This window comes from Ambystoma mexicanum, chromosome 1q (genome assembly GCF_040938575.1).
Source record: "Ambystoma mexicanum isolate Mex_15411 chromosome 1q, UKY_AmexF1_1, whole genome shotgun sequence".
NCBI lineage: Eukaryota > Metazoa > Chordata > Amphibia > Caudata > Ambystomatidae > Ambystoma > Ambystoma mexicanum.
Genome location: NC_090922.1, coordinates 1,428,159,815 through 1,428,178,477, shown reverse-complemented (window position 1 = coordinate 1,428,178,477; position 18,663 = coordinate 1,428,159,815). Strand labels below are relative to the sequence as shown.

Here is an 18,663-nt window from a genome sequence, read left to right as displayed (position 1 = left end):
ATATCTCTATATGTTTCTTTATACAAAGCTGATTTTTCAGTCATGTTAAGAGAAATAGACACACAGCAAGGCCACATTTGGTTTTTCATTTTCCCATAAATTAAGCTTTTCAGCCCACAGGTTGGGCTGTTTCTTTTTCCAATTTTAATAAAAGTTGCAGGTTGCTTTCTACTAAAGTATTAATCCTGGGTCTTTTCAGCTATTCAGGGCATACATTCCGATTGTATATGGGCTGCTAACATCGCCCATTTCCTTGCACTTTCATTTTGCAGAAGCTGTGCACAGACTACAGCGCACATTTTTTTTAAATGTATAGATTTTCTTTGCATCTTTTCTTTCGCATATATTTGCCTACACTTAGAACACAGTATATCACAGCACATCACAGCATATTGTTATTAGAACAATCTATTATTTGAGTGTTATTAGAAGTAGAATTTTCTTTAAGGTGAACCTTTTTTCTGTTGAGCGATAGATTATATCTCATGTAGCTTTGAGATCCTGTGAACTTCAATTCACCCGGCGCCATATGTTTGTGCAGACGTCCGTTCTTTTGTAAACCAAAAATGCACAGGCCCCATTATCCATCTCTTTGAGCAAGACCATGAAGACTTAATGAGCCCATTTGTATTTACCAGAGACAATAAGCCTGCTTTTAAAATGGGAAAAAACACATACAAATAAATTCCAGGATCAAGGGGTTTGTGGTCTTGTATCTTTAATCCAATTTGAAAGTCCACCCCATCACTTTAAAAGAAGTAAATGCATACACAACTTTAACCTCTCACTTTGGCATAAGGCATCAGATCCATTCAACTACCTATTATGATCCCTTTGTTCCACAGAATGTCATTCTCTGCATAACCTCTCTGTTTGTAGGTGCAGACCACATACAATTGAAATGCAAGTTAGCCAATGTGTATATATATATAACAAAAGCCTATAAATAAAATGGTGCCTTTACAAAGAAAAAGTAGGGAAAACATGTTAGTTATAACTTCCTAACTAGTCGTCTGATTTTTAAAATACTAGATTTGAATTTGCCATGAATTATAACTTATATGATTAATAAATGTACATATTTTAATCCCTCTGTTAAACATGCAGTGGCAAAAGAATAAATGTTGTCTTTGGATTCTGCATATTATTGAGAATCTGAATATATGGGTCTTACCAATCTCACATGTCCATACCGGGAATTATAAGGAAAATAAATATTCCAGTACCATTTTGATTACTAATTCCTGAGGGAAGGGTTAGCTCAGAGCTAAAACATTGCCCCATAACATAGATAATTCTGTGGGCCATTTGTAGGAAGGAAATGGGTCCTAGTGGGTATGCGGAAATGAAGGCACCTAATCACAGGCTTTGCCAAATCCAGGAATGCTGCATCAAAAGATGCTGCATGGGTGGAGTTTGCTGGGAAGTTAAACTCGCACACATTGGTAGGGGAGAGTTTTGGGAAAGCTGAAAAGTATGAGAACCTGTCAGACAGGAGAAAACTGACTTGGACGCCTACTAGAACTAGCTGATGGAAAATGTCCTTAAGGGAGTCTTTTCCAGATGGGACTGAATTCAGCGGCCGTATCCAAAACAGAACCAGATTACCTAAAAGGGGTTTTGGAAGCAGGTGGATAGACTGAAATAAAGAGTTTATTTGGCAGTGCTCTCTAGTTTGACACTGCCTGTCCTGCGCCTTTAAAAGACGAACAAAAAGTGAGTACAGTGATCTCACAGTATATAGCCAAATATCCCAAGAAGGAATTAAATGCCAGATAGCAATTAATTGGAACCCTATTTAAAGGCATTGTCACTGAAAGGTGGAATAAATTATAAGGCATACGTGCTCTGTGACTAAGAACTAAAATTGAAACCGTAGGTAACTTCATCATAATGAGGCTTTTGACAAGCAATTTGAGATCTTTGAATGCATTAGACATCCTGAATTGAAATGTGGAATGACAATACTTTGTAATCGTGGTCAGCAATAGTTAATTGTGTAATCAAAATCAACCCCTAATGAACACATGAAACTTGGGTGTTGGGCGGGTGAACCTATACCCTTGAGAATATTGAGAGTGTTAGTAACCACTGTACCCACAATCCACACACAAATTGAATTCTTGAACCCAAGCCTTTAAAATAATTGCAACCAAACCAATTGAACACCAAATATGTCCAATTGTGTCTATGCCCAAAATAGGGAGCAATAGTTTGTGACAGATAATATTTTAGCCCAAAAATCAATAAAACCATTTAGAACAAATATTTTTCTCTAATGGCAATACTTTTCAAGGGTTTCAGGGAAACCGATCAGAATTGTTTTGTTTCAAACTTTATTTAAAGAACTGTTTTACCTTGTTAAATCAGTCAATGTCAGGTTGTGTGTCTACATTGTAGAGTATATTATCTTATTTTTTAGAATAGTCATTCTTATTTGGTTTTCCTATGTATGGATGTTTGTGTGAATTTAAATGAAAACATTACAGACACAACAGCAGGGAGGTTGTGCTTTCCATTACATAGACAAGCTGCCTCCTATGTATTTGCTATACTGTGGTTGACTCCCACCGCATTGAAAGTTAGGTGACCACTTTTGATTTATTATTTTGAATAAGACAAAATATGCATATTGAAATAGCCTGTTTCTTGTCTCAGATTGTGGGGTAGGATTGTTGCATTGTGGGGGGGAGGGTTGTTAGGAGGAGACAATTACATTGGTGTCATTCTTCTGTTAAAGAAATACAGCAAAAATGTAATATCTTCCATAGATAGTCATTACAGGAGGATAAGCCAAAATGGTCTCAGGTAGCATAGGGAGGTGAAGGTGTGGTAGGAATAAGCGCCACAACTTCTAGGCCCAAGCAATCCTTCAAAGGCACTTGGAGTTGAATGGGTGGTCCATGTCCTGATGGCGCAAGACATAGTGGTGGTGGTGGTGGTGGTGGTGTTGTGTTGGAGGTATTTATGATGAGAAGCAAAATGACTAACATCCTGACAAGACATCTGCGCTAATGAAGTAGTACAGGGCACATAAATCCCCAGGACTTGGAGTGACTTTGTTTATGAGAACGGCAGAGGCTTAGGTGAGAGACGATAGGCTTTATGGCCACAGTCCAACATTAAAGCTCTGATTTGTTCCTAAATTGAAGCCTTGATTTGTTTTATTGTTCCGTGCTGCAGTCATCCTTTAAATCTAAGTTTTCTATTACAAGAGGACATTTGGAACTTAGAACCTGGCAACCAATTCTCTGGTGACCCCTCTGCATGTGACATGGGTTTGGATAATTCAAAGAGCACGATTTTAGCATTTTCCAGAAGATGAGATTGTATTTATATTCAGGGTGGAGCTTGGTCTACCCCTCGAATGACAAGGGGTTACCTTCAATCTAAAGGTAATGTTGGTATCTCTTTGTCATGCTAGGTTCTCCCCGTAGGTCACAAAAGGGGTGTGCACCTCTTTGCATCAAGATCTGATATGGTCTGACTTGTTAATCATTTGAAAGTTACTGGATAAAAGGGAACATTTTGAAATTGATCAGATTATTTAGGTGTTTAAATCTGATCACATTATTTATTCAAGCAAGGAAATCTACTAAGGAAATCTTTTGTAGTACAATGAAAAATGACCCCAAATATCTAACGTTGTTAGACCTCTGTTACAAATGCATGCATTTTTAATTTTTTTAAAATAACACTTTGAACTAATTTTATTCTACTCTTTTCCTTTCACAGGTAGCAGTCCCTTGGACAGCCCCCGCAATTTCTCTCCTAATGCCGCTGCACATTTCTCCTTTGTTCCTGTCCGGAGGTAAGAGAAGATAATTTTGGGTCATAAAGAGCATTTGAATGTGGCATTGCGGGTTTGCTTCCGCAGTCTCTAGTCACTATTTTAAACAGTGCCTTCCTTCAGTAGTTGACTTACACTTTAATCAGTCACCGAAAATCCACCTTCCTTCCAGCATGCTCTGCCTGGTGGGGCTTGAGAGGGGCTGGAGGATGTTTGGTAATGTGCACAATCTTTGGACATGTCTTCGGTAATCCAATTTAATGTCAGGGCATAGAACATTTTACATTTTTAATTTTCGAAATCCCTGCCTCACCGGGAATTCTTTACATTTTGTATACTAGGAGGCTTTCCCGTGCAGTAGATCAACATCTGATGGGGAAATCACAATTTTGTGTTTGATATTTGTCCCACGCCACTCCTAATTGTACTAGTGGCATTGCCTGCTGCCCCCATCCGCATGAAGAAAAACATTTTTATTTGGGATACTGTTGTCATTTTGTAGTTTTTTTTTTTTAAATCGTAAATACAAGTTCACAAAAGAAATGGAAACATATTTGCAGAAATCTGATTTAATATGGTCTGAAAAGCTCAAGACTGCCGTTTCAAAATGCCAAGGCAGTCTGAATTTGTTTTGTAGGAGTAAACCTTTTCCAGGTAGATACTTTTTTCTAATGCAGTTTGTGACCTATCCAAATCCAGGTCTTGTTTAAGACTTATCTTTTTATAATGAGGTTGTATACTTAACATAAGGTTAAATGGAAAAGTGGTTTGCTTCTCTGAGAAAGGTTGAGCAGTGATAGTTGCACTAGGATCTATCTATGGCGAGGGATAGACGAGTCTTCAACTCCCCACTAAACTTGACGTCCTTTGTCTTGTGTTGGAGATTCAGAGGGGAGGGATTTAATGGCAGCAGGCTCTATTAACAAAACCATAATGTTTAGCTGCCATGGGAACTTTTGTTTTGCAAAGCCAACTTTAGTGGTCTACTCAGTCACTAGTGTGGCACCACTTTGCAAGAGTGAGCAGTCGGAATATCTTCATGACCAGGAATCACCATCTTGAATTGAACATATTTAGTCGGTAGCCAATGCAGCGTCTTCATGGCCTGAGAAATGTGATCAGTCTGTTAGGCTGAAGAAGAGGCATAGCAGAAAGTCCTCTGCAGATGTTTTGGAGCTGTTGTGGGGACACATATAGATGCCATTCTAGTAATCCGGCCAGAACCTGTAAGGACCTGTGCAATCCTTTGATGCATCAGTAGAAAGGGGAAGAGTCCACTCAGGAGATGAGTCAGAGACATAACACTATTTATGGTTGTAACACCAAGTACAAGTCCCTATTGAAGGTGACGTGCAGGTTGTGGATTTGGAGCTCGCATATAAGGGTGGGTTCAAGCAGCGCTCACCGCAAATGGTAGTAAGCCCAATCTACAGAACCCAGTAGAAACATCTGCTTTGGCGGGATTCACTCACTCAGAAGCAATCAGGGGGCATCTAACCTTAGAAACATAGGTGGTAGTCCATCACCATCTGACAACATGCAGCACTCAATTGTGATAACATTATGAAATGTATTGATTCTTCTAAGGCCAACATAGGCATTCAATGTGGACTCAAATTGGTCTTAAGATGGTTGTGTGATGTTAATTTTCAAGCCTAGATTTATTTTGTCTCTGGTCTTCTTTCCACATTTTATCTGTCTTATGGTCTATAGTTTTGTTATGGAACAGTTTTTTTCTTTTACATTCGCCATCATCCTTTGCACAGAGTTGTTATTCCTTCTGCGGACTAATACAGGATATTATAGTGATAGCCTAGTAAGTTGAATGTCCTTCGTCTTGTTAAGGAGCATGGAACTTGGCGCTCCTAAGTTAAGGCCCCTGGTTATGAAGGCGTGCGTCCCTCGAGTAATTCTCTGGTGGTCCAGGGCACTCGGTAGAAACTGTGCATGCTCGCTGCCAGCACTGCTCAGCTTCTCGATATGCCGCGTGTTGATGGTCTTGCTGCGCTCGCCTCCCTCGGCTGGCCTCCTCCACACTACTACTCGAACACCCTCCTTTCACCCACTCATTCATTCCATATTCACCCCCTAAACCACCTCTGATGTCACCCGAACCACCCACAACTTCGTGTTTCGTGTTCCTCCTTCCCCCTCCCTATTACCTGAATGGTTTTCTGAAACTGGCAATCTGTTACTGTCTTCCGTGCCTGGGAGAGATCAGCGTTACAGGACTTTTCAAAATTTGAGTTGAGGCCCACACATCCCTACCCCTCCCACCCCCCCGTGTGGGGCTGTCATGCTGCAGCAATGACAGACCACGCTGTAAAGTGTTCATTTTGTTGTTGGGGGACCTAGGTGCGGTTACCCTTACGGACAGTACAGTCTGTTGAAAACAGCCACCACTCTTTTTTAAGTCCCTGGCGGTCTGTGGAGCCCAACTTGTACTTCTCCTCTGGCATCCTGAGGCTAGTGTGTGATGAGCCGCATAGGAGCTCCAGCTACTGTTTCTGTCCATCTCCCCCCTGTGGCTCTAATTGCATAGCGCTTGCATAGGTGTGCTGCTTTGGAAACTCAGCCCCTCTTCGCAATGGTTTATCTCATTGGCAGAGCTTTCAGGCTCCCTGTGTGGGGTGCTGCTGGTTATCTGCCGTGCGTTGTTCAACTTCTTGATTTTTTGGTTGTCTGAAATGAGAATATAAAACTGGCAGCATTTTGGATCATGGGCACAGGGTGATGTAACTTGATACTGCATATATACAAGCTGGCTCACGGGGAGGGCACAGGAATTGAGGACACTCCCAACTACCACTGTCCCACTCTGGGGTAGGGGTGGGTGAATGGCATCCTCCACTACCATAATTGGCACGTCGGAGTCATTAAGACCAGAAAGGGGCCAGCCATTTGTAAACCAATCTTGGTCCTGCCATTAATGGGAACAGAATTGCTAGATACTCCTACGTCCCGTCCCCTTTCCTCCATACTTATGAGACATTCCTCTATCCTGTGGGACGGGACCGGAGCACTTTGTAATAGCATCCAAAATTTTGCACAAATGTTAGTCCTTCCTCTCTTTCTACGCGGTGCCCGGCACACAGCCTTAACCCCGCCCATCTCGGCACCACCCCCCGCATCGCCCATCAGTCATTTTCTCCACTCGTTCGGGACTGAACGCACTTGCATCCGTGGAAGATTTTCTTCCCTTTTTTCCTCCTCTCTGGCTCTCGCTAGCGATGGTGTACTAGTCTGTCTGTCGTTCAAACTAGACTTTCCAGATTGTTCATTGTGTCATCGGCGCTTCGCGAGGGCGGGTCCACATCTAGAGTATTTGGGTCCGGACCACAGTTGGGACTCCTGTTTTTATTGAGATTCCCTTTCGTTCCGGTCACTTCAATGTCGATTGGAGCGGTGGGAGGAGGTTTTTCGACGTACTCCTCCTTCGCATTTTCAATCTTTTATTGATGAAAAGAAGAAACGCCCAGTATTTTCTTTACTTTTCAGAGCACCCCGGCTGGGAGACACCTTTCCAGGCTCTTCCCGTGCCGGGAGGAGCGTCGACCGCTCTATCACCGGGGATTGCCCTGAGGTGCCTTCTGGGCTTAATAATTATACCAGAGTTTTCTCCGAGAGTCTCCGTAAGGGGCCTGTGGATACCAGAGTACGCTCCGAGGCCCCTCCTGTCGGGGCTGCTTGTAGACCCAGTTCTACTGAGTCGTGGGGTACCGGAGCTCGCTCTGAGGCCTCTTTATCGGCTTCCCTCAAAAGTTCTGGGGTGCACCCCGAGGCCTTGGTTGAGCTTGGTGTTACCGAACGGATGTTCGAGGCCCGCGCTAGTAAGGCTGTAACCAGACCTGGGTCCGAGGTCCCTTGTACAGAGGCTAAGGAAACCAACATTTCTGAGAGGCCCGATAAGGCCTTATGGGTGAAGGCTGTTTCTCACCGTTCCCGCTCTTGTGGCGACGCCAGAACTGTTGAGGGGGCAAGGAGTAAAAGTTCCTCCTTTACCGGCCGTGCCGAGGTCCTTCCTGTGAAGGCTAGTTTGGCTTTTGATATGTTGCAGAAACATCCCAGGCCACATAGTACCGGCTCGGCCGAGGTTCCTTGTGTAAAGGCTAAAATTAAGACCCCTGATCCACCGACGGGGACCCCTGCCTCACATCCACACGTGCCGCAGTTCCCCTCAGGTGACGGCAAAATGGTGGACGTTCCCGCCACGCCCACGGTGGCCATTTTGGGTGCTTCCCCTACAACTACGCCATCGGCCTCAGGTGTAGGAGTTGGTTCTGCAGGTGAGCATAAGATTCCTTGTGCGCATCTGTTTCGTCCAGTTTACGACTGGAACGCTCAGATGCCCCTTCCACACAATATCTCGTTGCCTGTGGGTTCGGCTCCCTTGATTTTTGTGGACACTTCGGGGGATGGGCTTGTTTGGCAACCCTTCCTCTGCGTCTCTGGAACTATCCTCCTCATGAGAGGCCTCCTCCGGCAGCTCCAAAACCGTCTCCGGAGGATGCCTTTTTCGGCAAATTTCAGACGCTTATGCGTACCAACCCCATGAGGGAGTATTTCAAGGGTCTTTTAGTGAGATATGCCCGCCTGCGCCTCCGGCTCCACCCGCTCCCCCGGTGGTGCCACCAGCGTCGCCTTTGCCTACGGTGCCTCCCCCATCCCTTCCGCCCCTGCCTCCATTGTCCCCCGTGGACAAGGCGGTGCCTGACACGGTTCAGCAGGATCCTGACCTGTCGTATGATGAGCAGGGCGATCAGGACAGCGAAGACCAGCCCGCTCTATTCGAGCCTTCCATGTCCGGGTACTGGACATGATGTGCCTATTGGATGTTCCAGTGCCCGAGGCACCCGCTCCGCAGGAGGGTGTGCTTTCGGGGGCGTTCACCCTGTCTCCTTTGGAGCATACCGGCCTGTTCTTGCAGAAGGACGTTTTGGCCGAGGTCCGTAGGGTCTGGGAAAAGCCACACTCTGGACTTTTCGTCAATAAGAAAATTGACGTGCGGTACAGGCTACATTCTTCGGAAGAGGTGGCCCGATCATCTTGTCCACCCCCCTCCTCCACGGTGGTGGCTGCGGCCACTTTACAGTCCAGGCTTGCAGCATCCTCTTCTACGACAGCTACTCAGGTCCTGGGGAAAGAGGACAAGCTCCTTGACTTCCTTGGGAGGAAGATTTTCGCTAACTCGGCTTTGCAGCTCCAGCAGGCCAATGCAGAACTGGTGTTAGCGGGGGTGAATATGAAGATTTGGAAAGGTCTGTCGGAGTTCGAGGAGTTCATTCCGGTAGAGAAGCTGGAAGACTTTCAGGCGGGAATATCAGATGCCAGGGTCTTGGCCCAGGATCTGCTGGAGGCCGCGGCTCATCACGTCGACACTTCGTCTCGGGGCCTTATGCTGGGAGTTGATACCTCTCGACAGACGTGGTTGCATGCCACCAAGTTCTCAAAGGAGGTGCAGGACTGGATCTGCCGTTTGACGATAAGGAGCTTTTCCATTCCACAACGGACGTGGAGCTGACCAAAACGAAGGACAGCACCGAGACAGCAAAGTCCTTGTCTGTCCTGGTTAAAACTCCTTTTAGGACCCAGAGACCGTTGTCGCAAAGCCGGCCCTCCTCTGGTTTCAGGGGGTTTCTAGACCGGAAATCCCGCAGAGTGGATACCCCTTTGGGTAATTTCCGCCGGAGGCAGCAACGGCGTAGCAAGCATGGGTTCCAAGTCTGCTCCTGCACTCTTTCTATTAGAAATACAATCTTAAAACGAAATCTGATGGTTGGAAGGGTTAGAATCAATCATAACCACTGGAATTGCTCTCGGCAGCCTTCAATAGAATATTGCTGCTAAAATCACAAGGTCATACCATGTCTGGGGTTGCATGTGTTATCGTGCAGAAAGCACATGGCCTAGCAGTTCATATTGGACTGCTCCTTTCGGTGACATGCCCAAGAATCGTTTGTATATGGTTTTCCTCTTCTGTAATGGTCCAGGCGGGATTTAAAATGATGGTATGGAAAGCTTCCCAGAGCAACGATATACTTAGTTTAAATCCTTGCACTCCCTTTTTCATTCTACTCCACTTTACTCTCCATTTACCTATTTCTTTACCTAGCTTTACTTGGGTAAACTCTTACACCATTTATATATTATTTGTAATGTTTAGTTTAGTTTATTATTTATAGAGCGCGCCAGACCCTGGGGCATCAGGGCGCACACGACAAGAATATGCTCAGCTTAGTTACAGGTACATGGTAAGTAGGACAGTACATGGTCATCAGACAATTTACATTAGGAGATATATACAAGGCAGGATCTAGATCCAGAACAAAGTTTTACATGTGCAGGTATTCTTGAGAGGAATATAAAATAATAATATATACAGTAATATACAGGCATCCTGAACATTCCAGTTCAAATAGCCTGGTGAGGGGGTGCAAGTCGAACTTCAGGTAAGATCGTCAGCGGATACAAGCAAGTCAGGGTAGTTAGTGTACCTGCATTGCTCGCTGCAGCCACTGTAGAGATCTGTATGCAAGCTTGCAGGTCCTAGGTTTTAATTCTGGGTGAGCCGGCAAAGCATTTCATCCTTTGGAGGCTGATCAAATCAATACCGTGGAGTTGGGTCATGCCCGTCTGTGGAGGGAGCGAGCATAGCTGAGCTGTTTTCAATCTTGAGCATTGGGGGGCGGCGGGAGGGTGTTTTCTACAGTACCCCAGCAGACGCAACCACATCGGGAGAAGAATTAAAGCAATGTTTGGCAGGTGACGACCATTCTGCATGCTGAATTACATTGTGCTCCCTACCACCCAACTCACAAACTAGCTAGGAGTCTCCCAAAGGGATATGCTTCGGGAGAGCTCTTTTGCCCACAAAACATTGTATTGCCCAATTATCACTTTTCTGTTAGGAAAGAACCAGGTCTTAAAAGCACTGGTACAATGAGCAAGCAAAGGTGAGTTTCCCAGCCCCCGGTGTGCCTACATACATTATGTTATTTCTGTTATACATGGAGAAAATACCGTATCGTGCAAACACTGTAGTCTATTCAAGCGGGTATAATTGAAACACGTGTGGTGCACACTTGGAAGAAACACTTCTAGGTAATCCCAGTGTTTGCAGTCTAGGAAAATATGACCCGTTTAGGTGGGGTGATTAGTCCAGGATCACATAGATTGATGAAGTGGGAAAGCCTGGTTTTGAGCCCTGGGTTTCTTGTTGCATAGTTTGCAGGTTTCTCGATTTCAGACTACATATTATGTTGCATCTTTAGTCTTGCACCAACACACAATGCGTCGCTTATGAAGTGTTCAACTAGTGCTCTGTGCATGGGTGCGAAACGTCTACAAGTTCTGTGTTGAGGTATCGGCCTTAAACTACAACCTTTATTAGCCAGTAGTGACATCACGGAAAGTGGCAATCGGACCCCAAAAGGCAGAGCTGAACAGGGGGGTGGATAACTTACAACTAGTTGGGTCACACGTGTACTGCTCGCCTCTCTCATAAGACGACCCTGCACTTCACATGCTCAAATCCTGCAGCAGGACTAATTTAACCATTTAACCATCTGAGGTTGGTAGATTGAGATCCATTAATCCTGCTAATAACACCAGTTATACAAAAAAAAGCGCTTAGCATCTGAAGAAATCCAGCATGCAGGGCTAACTAAGAATATATCATTGTTATTCGAAGGGCGTAGGACAAGGTGCTGGGTTTCAAATTCAATTCTTTTTAGACCGCATATAAATAGTCTCCTGCCTCCTCCACCCTGTAAATTCCTAATAGCCTAAAATGCAGACTCAAAGCTGTGAAGTTGCCCTGGGTAAGTTCTGTTTTTTATCTGGCACCAATCCCCCATTATGTATCTTATTCAGTGTGTGTACCTTTATTTGCACAATAGACGGAGACCTAAAAGTAACCTCATGCGCTGTGATGGTAGGCTGAACGCCCGGACTGGCTGAGCATTTCACACTGGACATGGCCCAACTCAGGATGCCTTTTATGCTCTCTTTGGGGTTTACATGTGTGACGCGAACGCCTGCTCTTAGGCATTGCTGATACAATCATATTATATATTAATACATAATACATGATGTGAATACAAGTTGCATTCTGGCCAGCAACTAAATGTATAGCAAAGTAGGGTAATCAACTAGTGGTTTCGATTCTAAGACGATGGTTTTTTTTCGACTGAGCCCATGTTTTCAGTGGTGTTTCAAGACCTTTTAAAACATATGTGAACGTTGCTCCGAGAAAACAGTGGGCTCAGGAGGTGACAGTTTCGCGCTGAAGGGTAAATGGTCATCACTCCCACTCACTGAGGCAATGCCTTGTCTGCTGCTGCTTAGCAAAATAAGGACTGCGAAAACACAATTGCAACCTCTGTCTTTTGATCACGTAAGTGAAGTTGTCATCGCCTAAGCGGCCCGGGACTGGAGGAGGGCAGGGCGGTGTGAATTGAAGGGGTTTGGGGGAAAACCTGCCGCCCACCACCACTGTCAGGTTTACTGTTAAATATGACTGCCCCTCCTGCTTTTCTATCCTCGGCACCACGTTCTATGGTGGACGCCCTGTATGTATGTATGTATGTATGTATGTATGTATGTATGCATGCTTGTGAAGCGTATAACTGATTACAGTGATAGGAATAGGATATAATAATATCGATGCAAGTAGAAGGATTTAACATAAACACTACATTCGGCAGGATGATTAACAGACAGGCAGCAGATACATGAGGGGTCTGCAACCTTTTGCTCTTTCGGACAGCAATTCCCATGATAGCTGGCTATTGACTCTGCTGAGTACAGATGATGGGAGTTGTAGTCCAAAACATCTGGAGACCCAAAGGTTGCAGACCCCTGCAAAACATGTTGGGGAGGAAACGTCAGACCCAGTGATGAACCATCAAGCAATTATGGCAAGCACATGGCAAGAATGCGCACATGTAAATTCCGCTCACCAATTTGAAAGGAGAGCTCGCCCTCTGCCGGTTGTCTGTGGAACCTTTTTTTGTAAGAGCGTCTTTTTAATGGATTCTAAAAAGAGCATATCCGTATTGTATAGGAAAATGTGGGCCTATAAATATTTACATTTAAATAACTTCACTTGCTAGTTTGTGTTTTAAAGAACACGTTTTTTGTCTGTGAGCAATTGATATATTTTCTGTTATGCATCAGTGTTTTCTCAAGCCAGCTATTGCTGTCACAGAGCAAACACAAATAAGTAGCTTTCTTTTTTTAACAGTAAATGAGGGTATATTTTAACTGCATCCGCAACTATGTACTGCTTTTGAGGTGGGTAGGGCGTGCTAACCCACCAAACGATGAGATCCAGTCAGGAGAAGGTTTTAGTATTCTATTACAATAGCTCTGCCAGTTAAGCTCAGGGAACCTATGCGCAACCTGCCATTCACAGGCTCAAATCCTCACAGACACACCTCGGACCTTCATCTAAGCGCAATGACTTGTGCCCCAATGCATTTGGTAATGATGGCCGTTATTATAATGCTTTACAGTAAGTGCATTCAAGCAACATATTATTATCATTGGAATAAATCCAAATAACTTCCATTATATGTATTCTTCTTCCATGCCTAGTCATTATGGATATTCGGAGAAACCAGCTCGGAATGTAATTTTCACTGACGGAGCCTCTCTAATGTTGGGATTTTGCTGATGTTCAGTTTTGCTGAAGAATTCTTGCATGTTATTGCAGCGCTTTCTGGATAGTTTAGTGGATAGATATGACCCGCTGTTGGTCCTGGCATTGCTGTGCCAAAAGATGCAAGCTGCACCTCAATGATGGCATCCTTTGAGACCAAAACATGTCTGGGGTAGCGTGTGGGCACATGCCGAAGGGACATGAACTAGAATTCTATAGGGCCTAAGGCCGGTCCTCACTGTGACAAGTTGTCAGTCATAGGTGGGACACAATCGTAGTTTCGTTTTTTCTTTTTATTTATCGATTGTCTTATCAATAGAGGTCACATGTTGTTGGCTTTTGTTCTCCAAACTGGGGGTGTTCTCAAAAACCTTTTCCTCGTCCTCGAGTGGGGTCTCGCACCTTCCTAGCTCAAGGACTACTACTCGGGACTCCCTACTGTATAAGCTAGGCCCCGAGGCTAGTGATGGCCTAAAGGCAGAATTCTTTTTTATCCGACTCCCTCGAGACCTAGTCTGGGATGACCCTCTCGTGGTGTTACACACCGCCTCTCTCTCATTCTCTCCTGCCCATTCTACTCTATGCTCTCCCTTTTTTCCTGTGTGGGCCCTCTACCCGTCTCTCGCTAGCTGCAGGGGTATAGAATCCACCCCTCACTGTCTTTCAATCTCCTCTGTTACTCGCTCCCACCTTTTCCTACTGCATTCTTTTCTCACACGTCTGGCGTTCACTCCCTATTCTCAACGTTCCTCCCAGCCTCTCCTTCCAAAACTACCCCCAGTCAGTCTCTCCTAAACACAATAATTGGTAACACAACACCCTACCTCACTCTCTTCAAACTGTCTGATAAGCTCCTCTAGATGTCCTCTTCCAACCGCTCTGCACAACCCTCTGGTCTCCTGGTCCACCTGCCCCTTCTCTGACCTTAACCGAACAGCTTCCAACACACACTGTCTCTGCCTGATTTATTATAGTCCAGTTCCCCCTTTGCAGACCCTCCGTTGTTTGCCTATTGGACATTATGGTCAGCTGACTCTTTGGGCTAATCTCTGTCCTGTCTAACCCAGAAAGTCTTCAAAAGGGGCTTAAGCTCCACTCCTTTCTCCAGACTCCATTGCAGTCCACGTAGCACTTCTGCCCCTGGCCATGTTTGTTCCAGCTTCCCACCTGTTTTCTCAATTTATTTTTAGGCTATTTGTATTTAAGACCCCATGGAAAGAGGTCCTCTCTCTGCCTATGCCGCGCCTTGTGGTGTTATCACTATTACAGTCTTTCCCACTGTTTGTGAGTTCATTCTCTGGTTTGTGGTCTGATTCTGCTGGTTCCTCTGTCTCTCTGGATTTTAGCTGTCGCGCTGGACTGCACTGAGCTATTGTCTGTTGCTGCTGTTGTACTCAGGACTCCTGATGTGACATTATTGGGACCCAGGGTGGTTGTGGGACCGATTTCAGAGTTGTTTAATAAGTTGGGAGGATTTTAAAAGTAATCTGGGCCAGTTTTATGCTGTTGCACCCAGACCCAGATTTTGGGAGATGTAGTTTTTCTTTTGTTGTCTTTTCTTCTGATGACCACAAGGCCTGCTAGTCTCTTTAGTTCTTGGGACTAGTACCAGATTCTCGAGTTGCTCTGATACCAATGTCTTCTTGAGATGTTCTAAAACGACTGAGACATTTGGCCAGGATAGAGATGTTTAGGCACATAGACAGGGGCAGTGGTACCAATAGCCATACAGGCACCACTGTCTTGAGTCATCTCCATGACTCGGTCACATCACGAAGATCCACCACTGGTCTGATCCAGGCCTGGATACATTGGCATTGGGGACGGCCCCCTCGAAGGGCCAAAACATGTTCCATATTCAGCTATTGCTTAAAGTTGTTGTCTCATTGTCTCCGGGTTTTGGAGTCCCATCAAAACGTATAGAGTTGCCCAGGGTGTGAAAGAAGCACATAAAAAGTAAAGCAACTAAACTGCCAGGCATAGAACTGCCCCTGACAGCCCAAAATCTTCCCACCTATGACTGCCAGGGGAGGCATGATGCCACAGGATCTCTGACTCTCCCTCCATCACACCTTTATAGGAGAAAACCTTTGGGCCTTTTACATAGGATAACCAGCCTGTTATACAAGTTCTACAACAGAGACATGAGTTATGTGCATTCAAAAATCTTTTAAAATCCCCCTGCTTCCTAACCTGTGAAAGAGCCACAGGTTAGCATTCCTCTCATTTCCCTTCACGGGCAGGAAGGGGATTGTCAAAGAGATTGTTGCCGGTGAGGGATTCGCTAAGAAGGTATTTGGGAAGATGGTGAGGTAAGCAGGCTTGCAGTGAAGAGATCAAGAAAGCATATCAGAGGAGGAAAAATAAAGACTGCGAGAATGTTGTCAAAGGGGGATGAATAGAACCTCGAGCACTTGTAAACAAGTTCGGAGTTTGGTGACGAGTTCAGTCTACCGCTGATCTCGCTGTGCGTGGCCGATGTGAGGAGCTGCTGCAACGGACCCCTGCTTTTGTTACTGCCACTTTAATTCCTGGGCCGGCCTACATATACTACGCTGGTGCGCGGAGCGCAGCGCGGAGTTCGGTGACGAGTTCAGTCTACCGCAGTCCACCGCGCGTCCGCTGCAGCTGCACTTCTGCACTATTTTCCTGGTTCATTGGCTCACATCTTGCAACAAACCAAGCGTTGGAAGCCTCGTGCAGTATGGTGACGGCGAAGGAGGGCCCGCAGACCCGGCACAAATCCTTGCTGTCCCGGAGAAAAGTGCTGCAGAGTCTCCTAAAGGAGGTAAGCCCTGTCGTTCTGGCTGAGTTAAATGTCCCTAATTAACTAATTTAGATTGACATAGAAAGCGACTTGGAGGCTGTCAGTCGCTTGAAGAAAGGCTTAGTGCCTTTGTTAGCCGCTTTGTCCCTAACATCGTTGGGCCCCCCTCGAAGGGTGGAAGACTGTCCTAGCAGTATAATCACTCAATGGTTAAGTCCAGACATTTGCCCAGTCGAGCTGGCCCCGTCATTCTCTCCTTCTGTGTATGTTGATGCCAGTGATGTCGTGCAGACATCCCCCTTTGAACTGACTGATTCCGATCTGCTGGCAATCAACTTGCCTAGCGTTCTAACACAGGACAAGGATTTGCTACAGTCACCCTCGATTGACATTCAAAGCGCAGGAAAGTCGTGTGCTTTTCCGTTCCTTTTGCCATCTGATGGGGGAGTAAACACGTCGGAGGTGCATGGCGCCTCTAAAGGCGGAAGTGGTGGGATTCCTATAGATAAAAAATCTGGGGAGGGTGGGCTCTCCGATCCTTCGCTATTAACAGATCAAGTTTCCACTGACCTTTCAGCACGAGAAGCATGGCTGACAGCTCGCCTGAAAGCAGACTTTCTAGCCACCTATGAACGCCTGAATGTCAGTTTTTTACAAAACCAAACCGTGCAAAAAAACAAGATGGAAGCAATGAGAAATAGTCGTTCAGTGAGCTTATCCCACAATGCCACCAATATATCTGAAACATCGACGTCGTCTTGTATAAACAACTCTTGCCATCAAACATCTTGTGAAAGCGTCGAGTTTTCAGGCATCAAGGAAGTTGAGACAAGAGCCGTAATGAGTAACCCAAACTTGGATGGCTTGTTAAAAGAAAATACTGCCAAGCCCAGATCAACAAAGGTGGCCTCTGAGTCAGCTAGAGCCGATCTACCATCTAAAAGCTCCATCTCAACGGCTGCAGGCATCCAAATCCATAACAATGTACTGGCTGCAACATCAATTGCCCTACTCCCATTCATGAAATTGTACGAATCCTTACACGATGCGGTAAGCGACCAAATGTCTCTGCTGGCATCTGTTAATGCCAAGATCTCCAGACTCGAAACCTTTTCACAAACGATTGCCACAAGACTTGATAACAAAGCCGAAACATCCTTAAAATGGCAAAACAGATTGTTATCTTGCCCGACAGTCAAACAGTGACAAATCAGCCTTAACGGATGCAGTAATTGAGTGCACAAAGTGGATGCGCCACAATATATCTACAATAAAGAGACCAGGAAGCGACAGGCTCTATGTCCCACCCAGTCAAACACATTTGGCAGAAGATATAACCTTAGAGTCTGGCCAGGCCTCCCAAAATTGCCTTGAGACCTTCGGTGGGCCTGCCCGTAGTGCGGCCGCGGGGTTCCCAAATCACGAACTAATGGCACCAGAAAAGAGCTCCTCCATTTTGGAGGCAAAGGGTCTGACGGCGAGACACGCAAGTGAATGCCACCCGTCTTCTGGGCTAATAACCTCCACCCCTCAGCAGGTACCCTCTGACAAAACTCGCGATGGAGCTGTCCCGTCTGCCTTGTTAGAAGCGGGTCAACCTTCGGAGAAAGGGGTGGCTGAAGTAGATCTAGGAAACTTAACAGAGAAACTCTCTTTTGGGATCTTTCATAAGCCCACAACGTTGGAGAAAGCGAGTGAAAAGCAACCCCAGAAAAAAAGATTTGTGAATCAAAATCTTCTCAGAAAAGCTCAAATCAGAAACAAGTAGCCAAACGTGCCCATACGGAATCTCTCAACTCCGCCGCCCTCTTCCATGTTTAACTAGATGGTGAAAGTATCAGAGGATCAGCAGAAATCCAAACTTGAACCAGGGAAAAAGTTGCCAGTTCAACATTGCTCCAAAAGAGCAAGAGAAGCCTCAGAGAGTGACAATGACGCATTCCCTGATGCCTCATTAGAGCTATGTGAGTACTCAGCGTACTCAATTGACGATGTTGGCATCGATGAGGGCGATGAACCAACGGCAGAGATCAATCCGGCACCTGTTAGAAAAGGTAATGAAATGAAGCCACGGCTGGGAGACCCTAAATGGCGAGCAAGCAAACAAGCAAAATACAAGGATGTTTCCACTACCGATCACTAACAAGGACAATAAAGGGTCGAACCAAAATAAGGGAGTGACAGCTGAACAACTAAATCCTTTGTGTGGAAAATTAAATCCGAAATTAACAAGAGCACAAGCCGAAAAACTCGACAGAAGTGCAAACATGCCTAGTAAAAAACGAAATGAAGGAACTAATAAAGGTCCATGGAAAATTCAAATCAAAAACGCCCTACCAGAACAAAAAGAAGTAAATCTGAACCAAAGGAATATTCTAAAACTGTTGCAGTGTATTCCAACGCTGCGTGCAACTAAATCCAAAGACATAGCAATAATAGAATATA

The 18,663-nt window shown here is 45.3% G+C and overlaps 1 protein-coding gene across 11 annotated transcripts in view; it reads left to right on the top strand.

The window, feature by feature from the left end:
* Window positions 1–18,663, top strand: part of LOC138548762 (microtubule-associated serine/threonine-protein kinase 2-like) — a 2,396,492-nt gene that overhangs the window by 1,635,410 nt on the left and 742,419 nt on the right. For all 11 annotated transcript variants that reach the window (XM_069642298.1, XM_069642297.1, XM_069642303.1 and 8 more), the window contains one exon: window positions 3,736–3,811. In XM_069642298.1, coding sequence (XP_069498399.1) covers window positions 3,736–3,811 — 76 coding nt within the window. The remainder of the gene's footprint in view (window positions 1–3,735; window positions 3,812–18,663) is intronic.